The sequence below is a fragment of the Primulina tabacum genome, chromosome 8 (assembly GCF_025594145.1).
Source record: "Primulina tabacum isolate GXHZ01 chromosome 8, ASM2559414v2, whole genome shotgun sequence".
NCBI classification, from domain to species: Eukaryota; Viridiplantae; Streptophyta; class Magnoliopsida; order Lamiales; family Gesneriaceae; genus Primulina; species Primulina tabacum.
In genome coordinates this window covers 8,077,265-8,100,945 of record NC_134557.1, presented here as the reverse complement: position 1 = coordinate 8,100,945, position 23,681 = coordinate 8,077,265, and the positions used below count along the sequence as shown (strand labels likewise).

The following is a 23,681-nucleotide window of genomic DNA, read 5'->3' as shown; positions in this document are numbered from 1 at the left end:
ACTTTCGCTTTGTTTAATGTACTGGAAAATTTCTAATAAAATTTCAGTTGAAGTACTTGATGTTCCTTTATTCCTTTCTGCAAACAACTTAATGTTAGAAGAATAAAATGAATAAATGATTAAGTTCAGAAGGAAGTAAGTCGTCTTATGATAGCTTCTACTGGAAACTGAAGAAAGCCTTGTTTTGTTAATGAGACAAAATACCTTCTGCATCTGACACAAAATCACAGAAGATCAGAATAAAGTTCTACCTAAATTAGTGCAATTATTAAATGAAAATACTTGGTAACTGAACCGATGATAGCTTGATATGGGATGTTTCATATATATATCTACTGTAGTCAAGACTTTCTCGAGCTTTGGTGCCTGATTTTCATCTATAAATATGAACATGGGGTAAACCAGATAATCATTATTTAAGAGAAATGGCAAGAGATAATAGTCCTGATTTGGCTGATGAGTTTATGAGGGAGGTGACCGCTGCAAGAAAGAAAGCAATAGAAGACAAAGTGCTGAAGAAGACACTTGCTACCTGGACTAAAATCCAGGAGCTTAAGTACTCCTTCGAGAGTGGGCGAGCATCTTCCACCAAGGAGTTGTTAATGATGAAGAAATATTATCGACGTCTCCATAGTGCTGATAGTGCAGACGTCGTCTCTGATGATGGCGTCTACTTTCTCATGCTCTTAAAGGAGCAAAAGACTCTGAAAAAGATTGCTTTTTCAGAGGAGTTTCTACGTACCTCTACTGGAGAGCTGACCACTTGGTTGGCATTCTGGAGAGTTTACGTTAAAACAGAAGTGAGAAATGTACGCCCCCGCTTCTATTATTTTTAATGAAATTTTATGTCTACTGATTATCTCTATCGTTCAGCTTTTACCTTCTGCAACATTAAAAACTGAATAATCACAGAGGAAAAGTTAGGCCATAATATCAGATGATGATAAATAATCAAGTTAAATCTATTAATCCAAATGTATTCCGAAAGTAAGAAAACTTATTCTCAGGCAGAGGTTTTGTAAAAATGTCTGCTGCTTGCTGATCAGTAGGAATGTATTCCAGACGAATGTTCTTCTTTTGCACATGATCTCTGATAAAATTATGTCTGATATCAATGTGCTTAGTTCTGGAATGGAGTACTGGATTATGTGATATAGCAATTGCACTGGTATTGTCACAAAATATTGGTGATTCAGAGGCTTGAACTCCATAGTCTTTGAGTTGTTGCTGTATCCAAAGTATTTGAGAATAACAGTTTCCAGCAGCAAGATATTCAGCTTCTGCAATAGACGTGGCTATGGAAGTCTGCTTTTTGCTAAACCAGGAGATCAACCTATCACCAAGAAATTGACAAAAACCACTTGTGCTTTTTCTATCCAGTTTACATCCTGCATAATTAGCATATGAGTATCCAATAAGATTAAACGACGAGTCCTTGGGATACCAGAGGCCTACATTTTGAGTACCCTTAAGATATTTTAAAATTCTTTTACCAGCAATGTAATGTGATTGTTTAGGGTTTGATTGAAATCTAGCATAAATGCAAACAGCAAACATGATATCTGGTCTACTGGAAGTAAGGTATAACAATGAACCAATCAAACCACAATACTGAGTTACATCTACTGAAATTCCCCCTTCATCTTTATCAAGTTTAGTAGATGAGCTCATAGGAGTGGAAGCAGCAGAACATGTTTCCATCCCAAACTTTTTCAGTAGTTCCTTTGTATACTTAGTTTGGTTTATGAAGATTCCAGTATCAAGTTGCTTGATTTGAAGTCCTAAGAAAAATGTTAATTCTCCCATCATGCTCATCTCGAACTGGTCCTGCATTAACTTAGCAAACTTTGCACATAATTTGGGGTTAGTTGACCCAAATATGATATCATCAACATAAATCTGAACTAACAATATGTGTTTGTTTTTGGCTAAGGTAAACAAAGTCTTATCTACAGTACCAACGGTGAAACCATGATTAATGAGAAATTGTGAAAGTGTGTCGTACCAAGCCCTAGGTGCTTGTTTCAGACCATACGATGCTTTATATAATTTAAAAACATGATTTGGTAACAAATGATTAGAAAAACCTGGAGGCTGTTCAACATAGACTTCCTCTTGTAGTAGACCATTAAGAAACGCACTCTTTACATCCATTTGATATACTTTGAAATTTTTTAAAGCAGCAAAGGCTAAGAATATTCTAATAGTTTCGAGCCTAGCTACTGGTGCAAAAGTTTCATCATAGTCTATTCCTTCTTCTTGTCTGAATCCTTGTGCAACCAGTCTTGCTTTGTTTCTTACAACTGTTCCTTCCTCATTTAGTTTGTTTCTGAATACCCACCGAGTTCCAATGACAGCTTGGTGAGAAGGTCTAGGTACTAGAAACCAAACTTTATTCCTCTCAAATTGATTCAGCTCTTCTTGCATAGCTTCTATCCAACTGGGATCCAGAAGAGCTTCTTCAATCTTCTTTGGTTCATCTTGAGAAATAAAAGCAGCATGCATGTATTCATTTATCATCTGTCTTCTAGTCTTTAGTGGGGCTGCTGGATTTCCAATTACCAAAGATGGAGGATGAGATTTTCTCCAAATAAAAGGATTTAGATTGTCTTCATATAAGACAGTAGATTGTTTTGGAGTATCGACTGCTGGTTCTGGAATGTCAGCTGCTGGTTCTGGAGTATCAGCTGCTGGTTCTGGAATGTGAATGTCTGGTTCTGGATTTTGAATATCCTTGACACTTGCTTCTGCATCATCTTCACTGTCTAATTCCAGATAAACCCTGACTAATCTTTTACTTAAATTAGATATGTTAGTAATCTCGGGAACACTGCTGTCTTCATCAAAGACAACATGAATAGATTCTTCAACATTAAGAGTTTTATTATTGAAAATTCTAAAAGCCTTACTAACTGCTGAATATCTAAGAAATAAACCAGTGTCAGATTTTGAATCAAAAGCAGCTAAATGATTTTTGCCATTATTGTGCACAAAGCATCTACAACCAAAAACATGAAAGTAAGATACGTTCGGTTTACTTCATTTCCATATTTCTATGGAGTCTGATTGTTTCTCTTGTTGATCATCGTTCTGTTTTGTGTGTAGCAAGCTGTATTAATAGCTTCTGCCTAGAAGCGCTGAGAGATGTCTGCATCTGCTAGCATTGTTCTAGTAGCTTCTTTAAGTGTTCTATTTCTCCTCTCAGCTACTCCATTTTGTTAAGGCATCCTGGCAGCTGAATATTCATGATGAATGCCCTGTTCATCTAGATATATATCAAGAATCTTGTTAGTAAATTCAGTACCTCGATCACTTCTAATTCTAATGACAGAAACTGATTTTTCATTTTGAATCTTTTTCAGAAGTTTGATCAGGAGGTTACTGGTTTGATCTTTTCCGGCAAGAAAAATTACCCAAGTAAATCTAGAGAAATCATCAACAACAACAAGGGTGTATCTCATTCCTCCTAAGCTTATGATAGGGATTGGACCAAATAAGTCCATATGTAATAATTCTAAACATCTTGAGGATGATTTGCTGCCTTTATTTTTGAAGCTAGATCTTACTTGCTTACCAAGTTGACATGCAGAACATACATGATTCTTAATAAATTTTATGTCTGGCAATCCATCGACTAAGTTCTGCTTTTTGAGATTGTTGATAGACTTAAAATTTAGATGATTCAATCTTTTGTGCCACAACCAGTGTTTATTACTTAGAGATGCAACTAAACATGTAGGAGCAATGATATGATCTATGTTCCATGAGATTTTATAGGTGTTGCCTTTTCTTACTCCGGTTATAACAGTAGAATCATCAGCATTTTTAACTGTGCAAGTGTGCTTCTGGAATGCTACTGAAAATCCATTATCACATAATTGACTAATACTGATCAAGTTATAACAAATATTTTCAACTAAGAGCACATTCTTAATAGTGATGTTACCATGGATAATCTTACCCTTACCCACGGTTTTACCTTTTGAGTTATCCCCAAAGGTTATCTCTGGTCCAGCACAACTTACTACTTCTGATAGTAGACTTTTCTGTATCCACTGTCCAAATACCATGTTGAGCTACTGATCTTGGTTTTCTTCACCAGTTCCTGCAAGCACAAATTTTAGTATCTGGTACCCAATCTATTTGGGTCCAAGTCTTATTAGTCCCTTTGGAACCCACATTTGTACAATTTTTATACTTCGGGTATCCATGGAGGTGTGTGCAACAGAGGGTCTGTTGTTTCTAACATTGTGCATCTTAGTATGTTGTTCTTCCCTTCTGTTTCTGTTGTCTAGCCTGTATCTCTTCTGAACAGGTCTAGAATTGTAGTACTGGTAGATTTTAACCTTCATAGGAGGTTGTCTTCCTGAGTTGAATCCTCTTCTGATTCTAGAACTCTGGTCAACTTTTTCCTTAGGTTCATCATAACTCAGACCATAATGCATCCTTTTGTTCATCTGATTTACATTCCTTTCTACTGAAGCAGTAGGTACTTCTGGTTTTTGTACCACACTGGATTTCACAAAGTGAATATACTTCCCTTTGCACATATCCAGTTTTGGCTTAGTATTCGTTTCAGAAGTGCCTTCATTATTACAAAATCCGAGACCACTCCTGTCTCCAGATTGTTTTTGTAATTCTTGCATCTTTTCCAGTGAAATAGAGGACTTGTTCCAAACATTTACCAGTAGTGATAACTTCTGGTTTTCAGAAAGCATCTTCTGGTATTCTGCTTTTGCTCTTTCATTCTCCGTTTTTAATTTACTCATCTCAACTTGTAAATCATTACAGCTGTCTACTTGCAAGCAAGTTAACTTACTGTTCTGATCTTTTAAGTCCTGATTTTCGATCTTAACTTCCTCGAATGATTGAGAAAGTCTAGAATACTCTTCTACCATGTCGTGTAATGCTTTGACTAACTCAGTGCGTGTAAATTCATCAGAATCAAAGTCAAATACCTCTCCATATGTCGAGGTTGAATCAGTATTTGCCATCAGACATTGGATCTCATCTTCATCACTTTCACTCGAATGGCTTTCAGAACCAGAAGATTCAGAACTTGAGTCTGCCTATTTGGACTTACTTTCTTCTGCAACCATTGCCTTCCTGTCTCTTCTGGTCTTTTTATCATTGCGTTTGACACCCTTCTTCCTCTGGTCATCCTTCTTTGGTTTTGGACAATCAGCAATGAAGTGTCCAACTTTTCCACAGTTAAAGCATGCCATATCACTAGGTGATGATTCCTTTTTGAAATTGCGGTTGGGACTTTGAAATGTTATGATTCTTTCTCATGAATCTGGAAAACTTCTTAACAAATAATGACATTGCGTCATTGCTTATCTGTTCAGCACTTCTCTCAGAAGTGTTCTCTAAAGCAGTAGCAGAAGATGAGCTTGGAGCAACTGTAGTAGTAGAGTTAACAGTAGCTGCTAGAGCTTTGGTTGGTGGATTTGCTAAGGGCTCTTCTCCACTTCGAACTTCAAGTTCAAACTCATATGCCTTTAAATCCGAGAACAAGTCGTGTAGTTCTAACTTGTTGAGATCCTTGGAATTTCTCATTGCCATTGTTTTGACGTCCCATTCTCTTGGTAGGCCTCTCATTATATTTAATGCAATTTCTCTATTGCCAAAGTCTTTCCCAAGAGCTGAGAGTTCATTGACGAGGCTGCTGAATCGTTCATCAAATTCATTCATAGTTTCCCCAGCCCTCATCTTCATATTCTCAAACTTCTGCATGGCTACAGACAGTTTGTTTTCCTTTGTTTCTTCGTTTCCTTCACAGATCTGAATTAGTTTTTCCCAGATTTCCTTGGCAGTATGGCACATCTTGATTTTGCTGAAGGTATTTTTGTCGAGTGTCTTGTATAAAATGTCCTTCGCAACGTTGTCAAGATTGGCTTTCTTCTTGTCCTCACTTGTCCATTCATATCTTGGTTTTTCAAGCATCTGAGGTGCACCTTCGGTGATAGCAATAGCTGAATTTGGCTTTAAGATCTTTAATGGACCATCAGTGATGACATACCACATGTCATCATCTTGAGCCGCATGATGAGCGTGCATTCTGATTTTCCAATCATCGAAATCTTCTTTTGAGAACATTGGAACTTTGCTGAAATGAGCCATGTCTATTAAATATTTTTCAGAACAAGAATAACTCTGCTCTGATACCACTGGTTGAGGATCAGGTTGAGTTTAGAAGGGGTGGAGGTTGAATAAACTCAATGGCCAACTTATTAAATTCTTTCGAATGATGTGCTAAAATCCTGTTAGAGATTTTAACGATTCTTGTTCAAGTATAAAGACCAGCAGATCACAAGATAATGTGCGGAAAACGATCTGTTGGTTAGTGGGTGAAAAATGATAAAGCCGAAAAGCAGTAGATAGCACAAGGTTTGTTTCTGGAAGTTCGAAGATGAATCTTCTACGTCTCCCCTTCTTCTGTTTCCAGAAGGTATCACTAAAAGACTTTGGTGAATACAGCACAACAATTGTACACACCCACTTCAATAGGACTTGCCCTTCGCCTATTGAAACTCTTAGCTTTACAACTCAACTTCTTGAATGATCTTAAATTCTGGAAAAGACTCTTTTCCAGTTACAAATTCTTCTATCAATGAATTGATGAAATAAATAGCTTAAGAAGATATAACTGAAGTAGCTAGCACAATATGATCTCAATGATCAACAATATGCAATGAAGCGTGTGCTGCCTTTTTCAGTGTTGAGCTCTTTAGATAACTGAAAGTTCTAACAATGCTCGAATGATGTTTTTCAATTCAGATTTTTGTTCAATACTTCATTTTTCTTCACAAAATCCTTCATCTCCATATATAGGCTCTATTCAACGTTCAAAAACTGAACGGTTCTTTTCTTTTTGGTGGTTCAGCTTTATTGCTTAAAATGGACCCTGCAGAATACATTAAAAGTAATCAGTCGCAGTTCATACCAAAAATGGTATACCGTCTTAAATGTTCTTGTATAGCATTTAATGACATTTAATGAAGCGATAAATGCTGGTATCACGTTAATAGATCAACGGTAATATTTAGAGACTTTGAGATACGCAAGATTCTGTTAGTGTATATTTCGAATTTTGTATCCTTCTAGTTCTGGTTTTAGCTAAGAAATTATTTAAGCAGGTTTTAGCGCGATACAAGTACTTCTGGTTTACAACATCTACTGGTGCTACTGGTTTTGTACTTAATCCAACATCTAGTGGTTTTTCCTTAGCATCTCCACAATAAATTTAATTCTAACACCCGATAAACCTGACCTACATATAAATTATTTGTTGTTAACTAAGTCAAACAAAATAATATTTGTTAGGAATAACTTCAAAATATCAACTCCTGTGAATAACTATACAGTTGTATCTATCAATTCTTTGAAAGAGAAGCAAAAGGATGCAGCAATCAGAGTAATTGTTGTTCGCCAAGGTATTCTGATGGAGACGCAGTTGAACTCAAAATCCATTCGAAAACTAATTTTCAAGGATGAAAAAGTTAGTGATGTACTGAATACAATTTTTTTTTATAATATCAAGTATTTGCTTCAAATTCAGATCATACTTTCATATATTATTGTATATATTGATTTAACATCATTACGATAACTATTATGTATTCAACTCAAGGGAGATATGACTCATGAGCTTCTATTCACAAGTACAATACAACAATTCCAAAATCAGATGCGCAACAATAATAGCTACCTTATCTTTGACCCTATTGTTAAACAAATTAATCAATCTTTTCCGAATGTCAACCCAAAACTTGAATTGATTTTCCAAGTAACTACAAGAATTGAAGTTAAGCCAGACATATCATATGCACTCAATTTCAGTTTCAAGCAATTTGCAGATATCAAGAATAATTCATGGAAAGATGAATATCATGGTAATAATCATTTTTTATACATTTTTATGTTCATATCGAAATATTATTTGCTGATCAAAATTTGTATTTCCTCACAGATGTTATAGGAATTGTAAAAAGAGTTAAGCATTTGGTTTGTTTCAAAACATCAAAAAAGCCTACTGCATATAGAAGGGAAATCATATTGATCAATCCAATGTAAGTTCTTACCAAATTAATACTTATAGTTTAATCAAATATTAATTTGCAATGTCGATTTCTATGTAGGTTGGATACAATTACATTAACTTTATGGGACGATTTAGCATTCAATGAAGGCCTTTTGTTGGAGGCTATGGAAACTGAACACCCAGTGATCGCGTTTTTTAACATGAAAGCACAATCCTACCAAGGTCAGAAAACTTAACTACTCATACATTAAATAAAATTATGATAACATATATTTCTCATCATTGGCAAAATGATTCAGGAGTAAATCAATTGCTATCGTTTTCAACAACGGGAATGCTGCGGAATCCAATTTGCGCCGAAGCCAAGGACTTGAACTCATGGTATAATCTATAGTAAATTTTAATCCACACCTCATTTATATTATCGTGAAATAATATTCACACATTTAGAATGTCATTATTTTGTACACATGAACATGTTTGAAACTGATCAAAATAACAGCAACTTGGATATGATGTATATGGAAAAGATGGTATCAAGTTCGAAGACTGTCACTATTGCAAATGGTATCAAGTTCGAAGACTGTCACTATTGCACAGTTACAAAAGGAAATACATACTTTAACAGTGTATACATGATTTGATTTTGTCCTTATCAACATCATTACCAAATAAATGCACGATTAGATATTATCCTTATCTACATCATTAGCATATAAATGCTTAACAAGCAATAGGTTGCAGTATTTAATATATATACTCCATATATACTCTTGATAAAAATAATAGAACATTTGGTCACCTTTCCCAAACAAAAACATTGTAGTAGTCAATCCAATATCAATTATTGTTTGCCCAATGTTATTGTCGTCTACAGAATCACTACTATTGTCTCGAAGGAATTATTTCAAAGATTGAGAACAAATCGACCCCATGATATGACGCATGTCAAAACTGTCTGAAAGCAATCACAAAAACAACTGAAGAAAACAATTGCATCCACTGCATCAACTTCAACAGTAAGATCATTCCAAGGTAAGATGATAATCACCAGCACCATATAATTACAAATAAGATAATTAAATATTTACAACATACAATGAAATATAAACATGTATCGTTTATCATTAACTGTACAAGAAAATGATTTGATGGCAATGATTACTTTGTTTGAGGATATTGCTGCTATGTTGATAGGCTTCCCAGTACAAGAGTTCATTGACAAGACATTGAAGGTAACATATTTCGTAATATAACAATAGTTCATCTTCAATTTCACATCGATAAAAAATAACATTTCTTAATTCAGGATGAAATACCTAAACAATATCTCCAACAACTTGAGGAGCAAAATACTGTCAAACACAAATTCTTGTTTAAGTTAGACAACAATGTAAAACAAAATAATGGCACAGTGTCCATCATAGTGGAAGGATTGGTGATAGATAAAAAAAATACAAGCCAACTCCGAAGATGTTAAGAAAAGGAAGAGTACTTCAGCTTCAAGTTCAAAGGAAAAAAATAGTTCACCGCATACCAGAAAAACAAGGAAAAAGGTCAACACAACAAGAGCACAGAGAAGCTGAAAATCCAATCAAGTGACATATGAGATGAAGAGAAGCTATCAACATTCACTCGCAAAAGCCGAAAACAAGTTAAAATCCCAGAGACACCAGAAAAGCAAGATATAAAGATAAAAAAGGAAAAACTATGAAGGGTTGTAATATTGATTTTTTTTTTTTTTGAAAGGAGGTTTGTAATATTGATAAACTTTTAAATTAATCTATTTTGCAATAAAATATTATTATCTTTATTGTTGTGCCTATTGTTTGTATTATATGTTCAGGGCCGGCCCTTTCCAAGGGCAAACTGGGCCCATGCCCAGGGCCCCATTTTGATGGGGGCCCCAAATTTTTTTAATATATATATATATATATTAGTATTGGGACCCAAATAATTACTTTAATTATATTATATATATAATAAGACCTAAATATGATAAAAAAATTATAACATCAGCATTTTCAATACTCAAATCAGTAAGACTCAAATTTTTGGTTTACCTAAATATGACGGGGGCCCCAAATTTTTGGTTTACTTTGATTTTGCTATTCAATTTTTTTAATATACATTTGAATTTCGAATCAATACAAGAGGACCATATTATAAGTTTCGCCCAGGACCTCTTTTTTCTTAGGACCGCCCCTGTATATGTTTACAACCTTACTACTATCCACACGTGCAACGCACATATCTTTACCTAGTGAATATAAAAGTCGAATATATTAATAATAACAGAGATTGATAAAAAAATATATACGCGTTGAACTGGAAAAAGAACGTGATATGATTCAAGAAAAAAGTTTGTGTGATGGTAGCTTGTAAGAAAATATTTTGATATTGACATACATATATATATATATATATATATTTATAGTATTGAATTCAAATAAATTTCAAGATTTTTCTCCTAAGTATAAAACATTTAAAGAAAATGGATGTCATTTTTTGGTGTCCATAAAAGTTATAAAGTATAGATATCTGGATTCATAGCTGCCCCTTTATTCAATTTAAAAAAATAAAAGGACATAACATAAATTGCGATCAATTTCTCGTACTCCTCGACTAACAAATTCTGATGTAACCTGAGAAAAATCTAAAGTATTTGCTTAAAAAGCCAAAGAAATATTCCACCAAAAAGAAATAAATGCTCACGACAAATGGTGATTTGCTAATCAATTCTTTGAAAATTCTCTCGTTTTTTACCAAAAAATTCCATACCCGTGCGTCAGACTAGGGTTTTTCTTACAGAGTTGCGTAAATGCAAATTTCTCAGTATTCCGTTATGTTGTCATGTTGTTATTATTAAATTTTTTAGTTTAAAGTAATAATTAATTTAGTTCCTAAATCACTCGAAACTTTCTTAAATTTGCTAAAACTGATGCATTTGCTTAAATCAGACTACTGCATCCTTCCCTTCTCCTTAATTATATCAGTTTATTTTTTTATTTTTGATTTCTCACAATTTTGGGCTTTTCAAGTGTTTCCATTTGTTTCTTCATGGATTTTTGTCGAATTTTTGGGGTATGAAGGCATGAACTTGGAGAGACTGCTCGTGGGTGTTGAATGAGACTTCCTTCCGAAGTTTCTTGAGGTGAAAATCTGTAGTGGAAGATGATAGCAGAGAAGCCTAGCTGGATAACGCATGGGGGCACACAGATTTTCTCCATTGACATTCAACCGGGCGGCCTCAGGTTCGCCTCTGGTGGTGGTGATCATAAGGTATATTCTCCTTTTATCTTTGCTTTCACTTAATTCAAGTTTTTATTTCAACTCTAACATGTTTTCTGCTGATGTTGAGGTTTTGTGAAAGATTGGAACTTTTTATAATGCTCCAGAAAATTAAGTAGGAAACAGAAAGTTATGGTAAGCGACGCCTGAAGAGTTTTGAAAAATGTGAATTTGGAGTGATGGGAAAGAGAGATCAAGGAATTGAGGTCATAATGGAGAGTACTTATTCTCCATTATAATCTTTACCTTTTAATATGAATCTGAAATTTCAACTAGTGTAGCTGACAGACACAAATAACTAATGATTGATAACAAGATTGGAACATTCACTCTGTATGCGAGCAGTCACTGATGGCCAAATACATAACGGTCTCCAATCATCGAGAAGCTCTTCCTCTAGGGACACGTGGAACGATAAATATTTTATCCGAGATTGTGTTAATAAGTTGGCCGACGCTGTTTTGGCATCCTTGATTTTTTTAAAAAATAGATCTCTCTAGGCTGCATCTATATATATTCCTCTAATTGAAACCGGAATCCTTTAAATAAATACCTTTTTGGTTTTAGTTTTATTTTGATATATCGTTGATTTATTTTATGCTTTAGTTTTATCACCATTTGTACTGATTGTGCGATTATAGTTTTCAGGATAAGATGTGTGCATATAAAATTCCAACCATAAATCTTATTCTTTGACATTGAGTTATCAAATGGTGACTTTCAATGACCTATTGGAATTTCTTCGGAATCAATGCTTAGTTAGGAAAGCCATAACCTTCTAAGTATCTGAATCATTGGATGTTTACTTTCAAATCCTCGTATAATGTTAGTCTTGATTTAAGTGGCATTTTATGTTAAATGCATCACTAATATTGTGACTGATGAAGAAATTGAAGATACCGCCATCATTTCCTTTTTTTAGTATCAATGATACAGTAATGTTACTAGTTTATTTTTTATCATGTGCATTTATATTCTGTTTTTTGTTTTAATGATGTGCGACACGGTGATATAAATAATTGCATGTTGTCAGTCTCATTTCTCTATCTTGCTATAAAATAATGGAGTCCCTGTCATATTTCAGGTTCGCATTTGGAACATGAAATCAGTGGGCAGAGAATTGCAGGCTGACGGTTCTGCACTAAAACTTCTAGCAACAATGCGTGATCATTTTGGGTCAGTTAACTGTGTGAGGTGGGCTAAGCATGGTCGCTATCTTGCTTCTGGGTCTGATGATCAAGTAATTCTTATTCACGAGAGGAAGCCAGGTTCAGGGACTATGGAATTTGGTAGTGGAGAACCACCAGATATTGAGAATTGGAAAGTTGCCATGACTTTGAGGGGGCACACTGCAGATGTGGTAATACAGATTTTTGTAAATACTTAATTTCCTTCCTTTCTGTTAATCCGTTAAAGTCTTTAAATGGGGCACGCTAGTTAAATCTATGTTACAATATATGACGTTAAAAACACAGATTGTTTCAATCCGATCTTTCGCGTAGTTTAATTTTTGTTTGATTTACTTTGATCATTTCTTTTGATTGTGTCATTTGCCCTCTAATCGAGAAGGTGTTTTTGTTCTGTTCGATTAAGTAGGTGGATCTCAACTGGTCTCCTGATGACTCTAAATTGGCTAGTGGAAGTTTGGATAATACAGTTCATATTTGGGATATGAGCAATGGCATTTGCACTGCTATTCTCAGGGGGCACTCTAGTCTGGTAAAGGGAGTTGCTTGGGATCCAATTGGTTCATTCATAGCTAGTCAATCGGATGACAAGACTGTCATAATTTGGCGAACAAGTGACTGGAGTCTTGCTCATAGAACTGACGGTCACTGGGCTAAATCTGTATGTTGGCTATGACATTGAATGAATACTTTTTTATTTTTAACTTTTTCTACTTGCCTTAACCTGTCTACGAGTTTTTAAGGATTTGATTTTCCTTATTTATTGATACATGTTGCATGTTGCACAATGCGATTTTTAAAAATTTCAGCTTGGATCCACCTTCTTCAGGCGGCTTTCCTGGTCTCCTTGTGGCCATTTTATAACTACAACTCACGGCTTTCAAAAGCCAAGGCATTCTGCTCCTGTTCTCGAGAGAGGGGAATGGTCTGCCACTTTTGACTTTTTAGGTCATAACTCCCCAATCATTGTTGTTAAGTTTAACCATTCAATGTTTAGAAGGAATATATCCAATTCTCATGACTTCAAAACTTCATCTCTTGGGTGGGCCAATGGTTCTTTGAAGACTGAAGGAAAAGATTCACAGCCATATAATGTTATTGCAATTGGAAGCCAGGACCGCACTATAACTCTGTGGACTACCGCAAGTCCTCGCCCTCTCTTTGTAGCTAAGCATTTTTTTGCTCAAAGTGTTGTGGATCTAACCTGGTAACTTTACCTCTCTGATATCTGCAATTAGCTTATCCAAACTCAGATATACCTTTATTTCTTTGTCTTAAATTTGTCTGCGATTGCAGGAGCCCTGATGGATTCTCACTTTTTGCTTGTTCGTTGGATGGGACTGTGGCTACATTCCATTTTGATGTAAATGAAATAGGGCATAAGCTAACTGATGCTGAATTAGATGATTTGAAGACAAACCGCTACGGTGATGTCATCGGACGACAAGGGAATTTAGCTGAAACTCCTGCACAGTTGTTGCTTGAAGTAGCTACTACAAAGAAGACTACTGGTAAGAAGAAGAATGTGGTTGTCTCAGATAATCAAACATCTGTAAAACCTGCTGGCAACTTGGTGGCTACAACAAAAACCAACAAGGCACATCTCACTGATGCAAAGAAAATTGAGGATCCTATCAGTGACAGGCCAAATAAAGCAACCCCCACTCGGAGGTCAAGTCCAATCAAACAAAAAGAATACAGATGTCCTGATGGTCGAAAGAGGATAATACCAGAAGCAGTTGGAGTGACAGCCCATCAGGAAAGACCCTCAATTGGTGCTCAGTCTGAAGCTCTTGAATACCCGGTGAAATCCTTGAAACACCATAAGCATGATAATGGGCTAATACGTACTGATGTGAATTCTGTAGAAGTGCCCATCCAGAAAGGAGTAGGTGGTAATGCTGATCTGAAAGAGTGTTTTGGTGTCACATCTAGAGTAACTATTAGTGAGAACTTGGTCGTCGAGAAGGTTCCAGCTTCTGGGAATAAAGAAAAAAGTAAACATGTCGAGCACAGTGGTCCTCTAGCTTCTGGTGATATTCTCTCAATAAAAGTATATGACAAGAAAGAAGGTGATGATGCTATATTACCTGTTTGTTTGGAAGCTCATCCAAGGGAGCATGCAGTAAATGACATTGTAGGGGTGGGAAACTCTTTTATGATAAATGAAACAGAACTTTCATGCACAAGAGGGTCGCAAATCATGTGGTCAGACAGGATCTGTGGAAAAGTCACTGTTTTGGCTGGAAATTCTAATTTTTGGGCTGTTGGGTGTGAAGATGGATGTCTACAGGTTAGTATGCTTGCTGCCACACTTTTAATGCTTGAAAGAACGTAGTCAAAAGCGTCTTGCACTGCTGAAATTGAATTTCTGGCAACCCTTCCCTGATAAAATGATAAATTGAATTTTGTGGAATGTTACCTAGCTGAGTGATTTGATGGATTGACATGATTTTGGGTTTATTCAATTTCTGACATGCAGTTACTAGTATGAATATTCTCTGTCTAAGGGTTCCCATTTTCATGCAAAGGAGAAATGCAATCAGTTAAGCCTACCCTACTTGCAAGCTCTTATCAACGCAAACAAATGGGACCTTTTTCTATCGTTTATTATTTATCAGTCACCCTCCGCCTGATAGCATACCTGTATCATCTCATGTCAGTACCGATATGCAAGTGATTTTGTCAGACTCTGTGGTGGAACTTATGGTCCTTGGTAAAGGTCTAAAGAATCTGGTTATAGGGCAATTGAGCGATTGGTCGTTTAGATCGCTGATTTGTTTGTGGGTTTTTCGGACTTTTCTACCTATGTTGGAAGAAATAAGTTTATAGGCTTGTTTTCTCAAAAAACCCTCACGATCTTACTGCCCATTGGAATATTAGATATGATATTTATTCCACTTATTTTGTCTGTTAGATACAAATAGGATACTACTTCAATAAAGAAATCAACTACTAATTATGCAAGAAAAATAAGAAAGTATAATAAATTAGAAAACTAGAATCCTATAGTCTTAAAGCTGTTTGATATTTTCATTCCTTGACTGAAGCTGGCTGATATCCTCATTCTTTGCTATCCTTATCCCTTGACTGGAGCTGGTTCATATCCACCTTCCTTGATTTAAATTTTCCATGTGTGAATCGACAATATACTAGCTCGCTTCCTTGTTGGGCCCCAATATTGAGCTGCTGGTTTGGATCGTCATTTTCCTTGATTCAGGCTTTTGTGCCTGTTACAGACTCGTGATTGAATTTTTTGTAGTATGTGTTTCGTTTGATAGATTTGGTGTTTAGTGAATAGATTTGACGTGTGAATTTCAAAAAGGCTTGATTTGGAAGTATTTGAAATTCATTCATATTGCATTTGGATGGACTTATTTGGATTTGAGAAAAGGATTCGAGGGAACGGATTTTATATGGCATCACTTTGTGGTAATTTGAAAGTTGAAATCTATATATCAATTAATAAACAAGTTGAAAATGAAAATTGGAGAATTTCAAATTCATTGAATTCAAAAGTATCAAAGCAAATGTGATGGATCTAAAATTCTTTGATTTTAATATTTGGATCCACATGCTCCCTTATGGCTTACATAATAGAAATACAAGTTTAAATAATGGGGAAATAATTTAAAATTCAAGTAACTTATCACAAACGATTGCCATGGATTTGAATAATGAATTTGTAGTCTTTTAATTTCAAATTATCAATTCAAATATGCCTTTATATTTTTGGGCATGCTAGAAATCTCCTTGAAATTCATTTGATTTTTCCCTTCCCCGATGCACAAGGTTGATCTTCTTAATCAACTACAAAACATTTGCTTTGCTGGCAATAATCAGAGAGTGGGATAAGCATTGCAAAGTTCTGTATTTTAATGACTGTGAGCCATGGAACCAGCTGAGTTAGTGCCACAAACTTCAAGTTTTGTTTGTTTGTGATCAAATTTAGTTTGTTGATTTCAAATACTAATTACATTAGTCCCTGAGAAGGTTTATACAAATCGTGGGAGACGTGCTATGCCAATCATGATGATGGGATCTGCGGCCGTATTTATCGATTGTGATGAATTTTGGAAGCTGTTGCTTGTCACGAGGAAGGGGTCCTTGTATGTTTGGGATCTTCAAAACAGGAAATGCATACTCCATGACTCCTTGGTTTCACTGATTACTACAAACCTGACGCCCAAAGCTAAAGATAACGGTAAATAGAAAGGCAATTGATTATGAAGCAGTATAGTGGCTTCGTAAATGATGAAGAATGTGACTTTTCATTGATTCAAATACTTGCTTTCTTGAACTTCCTCCAGGCACAATCAAAGTTATTTCTGCAAAGTTTTCAAAAGCTGGTTCACCCCTTGTTGTTTTGGCTACACGCCATGCTTACCTCTTTGATGTGAGCCTTATGTGTTGGTTGAGGGTCGCAGATGATTGTTTCTCTGCATCAAACTTTGCTAGCTCTTGGAGTTTTGGCTCATCCCACGGTGGTGAGTTGGCAGCATTGCAGGTTGATGTCAGGAAATTTCAGGCCCGGAAACCAGTGTGGACTAGGTCTGTATGCATGTTTTACAGAACTTCAATCTTTTAATGATCTTTTGCTGATATTTTAAACATTATGATAAAATTGAATCCCATGATATTGCCTTCACCGGGAGCATTAAATTACGTTTTGGAGCCTTCATATAATAGTTCTGCATGAATTTCAGTTGCTGAGACCTTTCATTCCATTCTTTCTTTGATGAACTTATGTTATAAGATGATATGAAGCTACCTAATATTCTACTTGGAATATAATAACATTCTAACTTTTACATTTATAGTAATGGTTTTTGGCCTTGAATATTAGCGGTTTTGCTCATCTGTACTAGTCCACTTTAGTTGCTTTTTAAGTGGATACTTCCTATCATCTTCCAAGGTTTTTTAGAAGAAATTTACCTCAGGGTGTTTACATTGTGCAGAGGGACTGATGACAAGGTGCAAACACGAGCCCATTTGGAAGCTCAGGTGGCATCTGCGCTGAGTTTGAGATCCCCAAATGAATATCGCCAATGTCTTGTGTCTTACGTTCGATTTTTGACAAGGTTTGCTGCATTACTTACTTTTTATGTTGTGTCAAAGATCCAGCTATTCTTCATAATAGGAAGGATTTATACACATGGAACTCAGTAGTGTTCGATTAATTGACTTGGACCCGTAAATAATTATTAAGATCTCAAGGCTCATCAAGACACCGAGAGGTTTTGGACTTGAGGGCTACTATAGAACATCACTAATTGTTCAGGCATGCCTTGCGCCTGACCTGAAGGCATGCGCCTATCCTAACAATGTAGTTGCCTGTTCAAGATTAGTATGCCTTGAGCGTCTCCAGCCGCACTGGCTGGAGCCTGATGAGCCTTGCACCTTCCAAGGCATGTTTTTAACAACACCGCTTGGACCATGTAGACTTGTGATGGTAGTAAACATTTTGAGAGATCTCCAATTATTGAAAGTATTTTGCTCTAAATTGAGGTGTTATTTCTTACTCTCAATTTTAATCCAAAAATATGGAAATTTTTTTAAGAGTTATGCAAATAATACACGTGGAGTAGTTGACTATATTTCTATAGAGAAGAACGGCTGTGCTTGATAGTCAGTTGAGTAGATTTTTTGTTTTCAAGTGTCATCACTTTGTATATTCTTTGAAAATGCAGAGAGGCAGATGAGTGCCGTTTACGAGAAGTTTGTGAGAGCTTTCTTGGACCTCCCATTGGAATGGTTGAATCTGGATCACCTGACTCTAAAACGCCAGAGTGGGACCCTTGCGTGCTTGTAAGGCCTCATCTTGTTTTTTGATTATTTTTTTTTTTGTAGTTGTCACCAGAAGTGAAATTCATTTATTTCTCTTTCTGTGTTTTTTAAATGGGATTATTAAACTTGTCCCTAGACCCTAATCTTAGGGTCTTGGTAGAAGATTTATACTCGAATATTTTTTTCGTTTTTTACTATTCTAACCTTGAAATCCCCAGAGCTGCCATTTCACGGTTTCTTTTTATTGTACGATTAGACTACCTTTAATAGAAATGCCAAAGAAGATGAATGATTCTGGTTGCACATAATGAGCAGGGAGGATATGGCTTTCTTGGGTAGGTTAAAGTTGATTTAATAATCTCCTAATTTTCTCGCCAATTTCAGGCTCCATCTCTAATTTGTTAGACTGAACAGAATTAGATCGAGATAATAAATTCATTTGGGTTCATGTGAAAACTGTTTTATCGTCAACCTTGTATGCTCTCCTTTTATGTGTTTATACACTTCTTAGTATAAGCGTTTTCTGTTTTCATTTTAAATATTTAAAAGTGGTGAAAAGCAATTGTCCACGTGGAGAAAGGAATTGATTTCCTCTCAGAGTCTCAGCGGCTATGGCTTGTCTGTTTTCGTTGTCCCGATTGAAATCTTTGCCTTGTGACAGGGAATGAACAAGCACAGCCTCCTTCAGGAAGATATTCTTCCAGCTATGGCATCGAACAGAAATGTTCAACGGTTACTCAACGAGTTCATGGATCTACTATCTGAATATCACTCAGCCGAACTAAACCTCAAACAGATGAATCTCACCTCAGATAGAATGGATACCGACCCTCCTGCAATGGATAACATGATTTCAGATTTGATAGCCCCTAACTTACCAAGTTCTACCAGTCATTGATACAGAACAATAATCTGGATCATTCTGCCTCGGATCAGCCAGCAGTGACTGAAAAGCGTTCTTGATCTCAATAAATTTATTTGGGTGATTTTAGGGATGCCAAATGCTAACATTATGTTTGTCTCCCAGCTGGAGCGGATTTTGTAGTGTGCAAGGAAGGATGTGACATTGGGGGAGCTGTAAAAAAATTTGTGGGTTATAGCTGTTTATAGTTTTACTGAATCAATCTACTTGTTTTTGGACATGTACATTTTCTAATATCAAGCAAACTTATCTCCCGCAGATTAAAGATTGTAAAGTTAAAGTACCTTGGGTCGGGCCTTCCATCTGCTGCTATTAGTTACTAATGTTATTATTATGTTATTGTCGGTCCTGATCAAGTGATTATGAACGCTTTTATCTATGGGACAATCGAAAAGTATACATGTATGTTAGATTAACTATCGGTGGAGAACATCTGTATGACTCTCTAAATTATGGTTACTGTCTGGTACGTTGTATGAGATTATCGTTTGGTACGTTGCATGAGATAATTAGATGATTAGTATAGGAGGGTCGGTTGTTACATATAAATAGTTATGTAGTGTGAATAAATTGTATGGTATTTGACAAGCATATAAAATAAAAGTTTTGGTTGTATGTTTTGGGTTGACATAGTATGAGAATGAAATTACTATTTAAAATGAATAAAAGTTCATATATAAATTTACAAACAAGTCGCCTCACCTGTCACCACTATCAAATATTAAATACCTATGAACCGGGAAAAATATCAAAGTACTATACTATAACGCCGTTTGTTGCACCTAAATGAATAAATGATTAAAAGTCCTTTAGTTGCCAAAACCCACGAAAGATTAGGTTGGTTTTAGAAGAATCCTGCACTGTATAAAAAGCTCGTTACTTGTCAAAGCCTGTGTAGAATTGCACCTAAATGGTATAAAAGCCCATTAGTTGCCAAAACCCACGAAAGATTCGGTTGGTTTGAGAAGAATTCTGCACTGTATAAAAGCCCATTAGTTGCCAAAGCCTGTGAAGAATTCTGTTGGTTTGAGAAGGTCGCGCGATGGAGGAAGTTGGCCCACTACCTTTTATTGATAAACGTGGGAGATGGACAAACGGCTGTGAATAAGGGAACAAAACTAACATATACATACAAGTCGTCAATCAACAACTCAAGCAAATTACTATGTAAATCTTCATTAATACTATTTCATTTAAATTAACTCAATCATTAGCTTAATGTCAGTAGTTTTAAGTATATTCTTCCAACTTTTATTTTTAATTTCTAGCTGTAAAAATGTCGATTCATAATAGCATAATTTGTTTTGTTGATGTTTAAAGATATTCCTTTCAATTTTTTTTCCTAAATTAGTTTCCCGTTTTTACGTTTACCGAGAGAATTAGAATTAACGACTAATTTGATGCTCACACCGTTTGATTTAGAAGTTGGATTTCACATATCTGGCACAATTTTGTGTCTGACGTCCGTAAATTTTCGTGATAAACAATTTGGCAAGCTAAGAGGGACCACGATGTCAAAGAAGCAAGGAAACACTGAGAATGACAAAAGAATACTACAAAGTTCAGTAGGTTTAAGAATCACTGGAAGGAAATGTGCTCAGTGGATACTTGGAATGAAGGATATATGATTTGTGATTTTTCATATTCATATAATGATCTTTCATAAAATAAGATAGTGGATTTCTCAAACAACTTCTGTCGAAACAAGTTGAAAGAATGCGATGATGATAATATTGAGGAAGTTCATTGCATCAACGAAATGAACAAATAAATCATCGGGAACATGAAAAATATTCTAATCTCAATTCTTCATGTTTATTTGGTGATGTTTTTGCATATTAAATGCAGATTCCTCGTGCCTTTTTTTTTTACAGTGAAAATGATGTAACATGTAAGCGAGAGCTATAGTAGAAGAACTGCATTCACAAAAATGGAATGCATTGTTTGACATTGAGGATTACATGATTTTTGATTTTTCATATCCATACAATTATATTTTATAAGAAGTTGAAGAACTCAAATTGGAAATCTCCAGCCACCATCTAGAAGATTCACGGTAGGTGCAGCTATTGTTGATTCTCCAATGGCTGTCATCGCCCATTCACACCAATTAACATGTGCAGAATATCTTCTATAAATAGAGGCTTCAGCTCGTTGTTTAAATTATCACATTCCCAGTTGAGGAATCCTAATCCCAAGTAGAGGAGAGCCTTGAGAGTGCTGTGAGATCTGAGAGTTTTTATTTCTTTCTATAAATTAAATCTATGAATTGAAAAGATTGATTTTTCTCTCAAATTAGTTTGATCTTTGATAGTCTAATTCCCAACAAGTGGTATCTAGAGCCTGGTTAGAGGTATTAGCCATCAAAGGAGAGCTCTTTGTGAAAAATTCGATTTCGTGAAAGTGTCTGAAATCTTGTTTTGATTATACCACGACGTAGCTCTCGTTCCCACGAGTCTACCGGTATTTTCAGATCGAAAATTGGACATCAAATGAATTTTCTGTGATTTTTCAAAAGTTCTTTACGAAGAAGATGATGAACAGTGCCCGCCACGTCATTGCCACGTAAGCGTCCAGTCAGTGCCACGTCATCAGCACTATTCAATTTTCTGAAAATTGCATTTTGGTCCTTATATTTTCTGCTCGTTTCAAAATGGTCCTTTATCTTTCCTAAAGTACAGAATGGCCCCTGAACTTTTGGTAATGACTTAGAGACCCCTGAACTATCAGAAAGTTATATAGTGATCCCAAAATTTTCAGCAATAGAATTTCTGACCCCGAAGTGCCGATTCCACCATTTTCGGCCGTTCCGGACACAACGGTGTACTCCGTTTTACGAGATTCAGCTCCTATTTTGATAAATAAATATTGAAGATGACCACAGAAGAGTCAACATCATATTCTGGAGCTATGATTATGCTCACGGCAACCAACTACACGCTGTGGAAACCTCGGATGGAAGATCTCCTCAGCTGTAAAGATTTGTTCGATCCCGTAGAATTGAAAGGTGAAAATCCTGATCCAACCAAAGCGTCAGAGTGGAGGAAATTAAACTGGAAATCTATTGGTCAAATCTGACAATGGATTGATCATAGTGTCTTCCACCATGTTGCACAGGAGACAGACGCATATGCTCTCTGGAAGAAGCTGGAGGACATGTACCAGGCCAAGACCGCTCGGAATAAAGCCCTGTTGATGAGGCGGTTAGTCAATATGAAGTTCAAAAGTGGAACTTCTGTTGCCGAGCATACCAGTGAGTACCAGAGTCTGGTAAATCAATTATCGTCTGTAGAGATGCCGCTTGGAGATGAGATGCAGGCACTCCTACTTCTCAGTTCGCTTCCTGATAGCTGGGAAACACTTGTAGTTTCTCTCAGCAACTCGGCTCCAGATGGCAAACTTACCATGTCCATGGTTAAGGATGCCCTGTTCAACGAGGAGGCAAGGAGAAATGATATGAGCACAGACCAGACTCATGCCCTTGTCACAGAGCCCCGAGGAAGACAACAAGAGAAACAACAAAGGGGTAAATGCAAATGGAGAGGCAGAAGCAAAAGCAGAGGCAGATCCACCGATGGCAGAAAACCTTCGTATAAATGTCATCACTGTGGAATAGAGGGTCATATGAAGAAGAATTGCTACAAATGGCTAGAGGAGCAAGGCCAGAGCAGTTCCCAGTCGAAGAACAAGGGTGGAGAAACGCTAGTCATCATTCCTGGAGATGTAGCGTTCTGTTCGACCCATAATGAGACATGCCCTCACGTTTCAAAAGAAGACACAGAATGGGTGGTAGATACTGCAGCTTCCTACCACGTGACTTCGCACAAGGAATACTTCATGACATACAAAGCTGGTGACTTTGGAGCAGTGAAGATGGGAAATTCCAGTTTCTCTGGGATTGTAGGAATTGGAGATATCCAAATAAAGACAAGTGTTGGAAGTACAATCACTTTGAAGGATGTCAGACATGTGCCAGATCTTCGGCTCAATCTTTTTTCTGGAATAGCCCTTGACAACCAGGGCTATGATAATCATTTCAGCAATGGCACATGGAAGATGTCAAAGGGTGCTTTGATAGTCGCTCGAGGACACATTTGTGGCACACTGTACAAGACTCACATGAAGATATGTACAGACACCCTCAACGTAGCTGAGAAGGAGGGTTCTCAAAATTTGTAGCACCAGAGACTCGGCCATATGAGTGAGAAAGGGTTGTCTACCCTCATAAAGAAAGAGCTTATCATCGTTGACAAAGATGCTGCGCCAGATCCTTGCATTCATTGTCTATTTGGTAAGCAGCACAGAGTCTCATTCAGTTCCTATTCAACGAGAAGATCAGAGTTGCTCAGTCTGGTACACTCTGACGTTTGCGGTCCCCTGGAGGATGAATCACTAGGCGGAAATAAATATTTTCTGACTTTTGTTGATGATGCTTCTCGAAAGTTGTGGG

At 36.3% G+C, this 23,681-nt stretch overlaps 2 protein-coding genes across 2 annotated transcripts; both read left to right on the top strand.

Moving 5' to 3' along the window:
- Nucleotides 1-464: 464 nt before the first annotated feature.
- Nucleotides 465-8,607, top strand: LOC142554532 (replication protein A 70 kDa DNA-binding subunit B-like). The gene is made up of 7 exons (XM_075665198.1): nt 465-598; nt 7,327-7,501; nt 7,634-7,895; nt 7,973-8,072; nt 8,142-8,266; nt 8,344-8,425; nt 8,575-8,607. Coding segments are annotated over exons 1-7 (879 nt in total). The 3' UTR covers nt 8,576-8,607.
- Nucleotides 8,608-10,637: 2,030 nt separating this feature from the next.
- LOC142553560 (protein HIRA-like) lies at nt 10,638-19,514 on the top strand. Its single transcript, XM_075663901.1, has 11 exons — nt 10,638-10,767; nt 11,137-11,326; nt 12,420-12,695; nt 12,932-13,183; nt 13,332-13,729; nt 13,819-14,815; nt 16,516-16,726; nt 16,833-17,073; nt 17,481-17,603; nt 18,213-18,330; nt 18,971-19,514. The coding sequence occupies exons 2-11, from the start codon at nt 11,219-11,221 to the stop codon at nt 19,205-19,207; spliced, it is 2,961 nt and encodes a 986-aa protein (XP_075520016.1). The 5' UTR covers nt 10,638-10,767; nt 11,137-11,218; the 3' UTR covers nt 19,208-19,514.
- The last annotated feature ends 4,167 nt before the right edge of the window (nt 19,515-23,681 follow it).

Excerpts from the sequence above, each read along its gene's own strand:
- LOC142554532 (XM_075665198.1), top strand. The coding sequence starts at position 465 with ATGAGGGAGGTGACCGCTGCAAGAAAGAAAGCAATAGAAGACAAAGTG. Across the intron at positions 8,073-8,141 it reads ATCATATTGATCAATCCAAT|GTTGGATACAATTACATTAA; the intron begins GTAAGTTCTTAC and ends ATTTCTATGTAG. Across the intron at positions 8,267-8,343 it reads GAAAGCACAATCCTACCAAG|GAGTAAATCAATTGCTATCG; the intron begins GTCAGAAAACTT and ends AAAATGATTCAG.
- LOC142553560 (XM_075663901.1), top strand. The coding sequence starts at position 11,219 with ATGATAGCAGAGAAGCCTAGCTGGATAACGCATGGGGGCACACAGATT. Across the intron at positions 12,696-12,931 it reads GGGGGCACACTGCAGATGTG|GTGGATCTCAACTGGTCTCC; the intron begins GTAATACAGATT and ends TCGATTAAGTAG. Across the intron at positions 18,331-18,970 it reads AGTGGGACCCTTGCGTGCTT|GGAATGAACAAGCACAGCCT; the intron begins GTAAGGCCTCAT and ends GCCTTGTGACAG.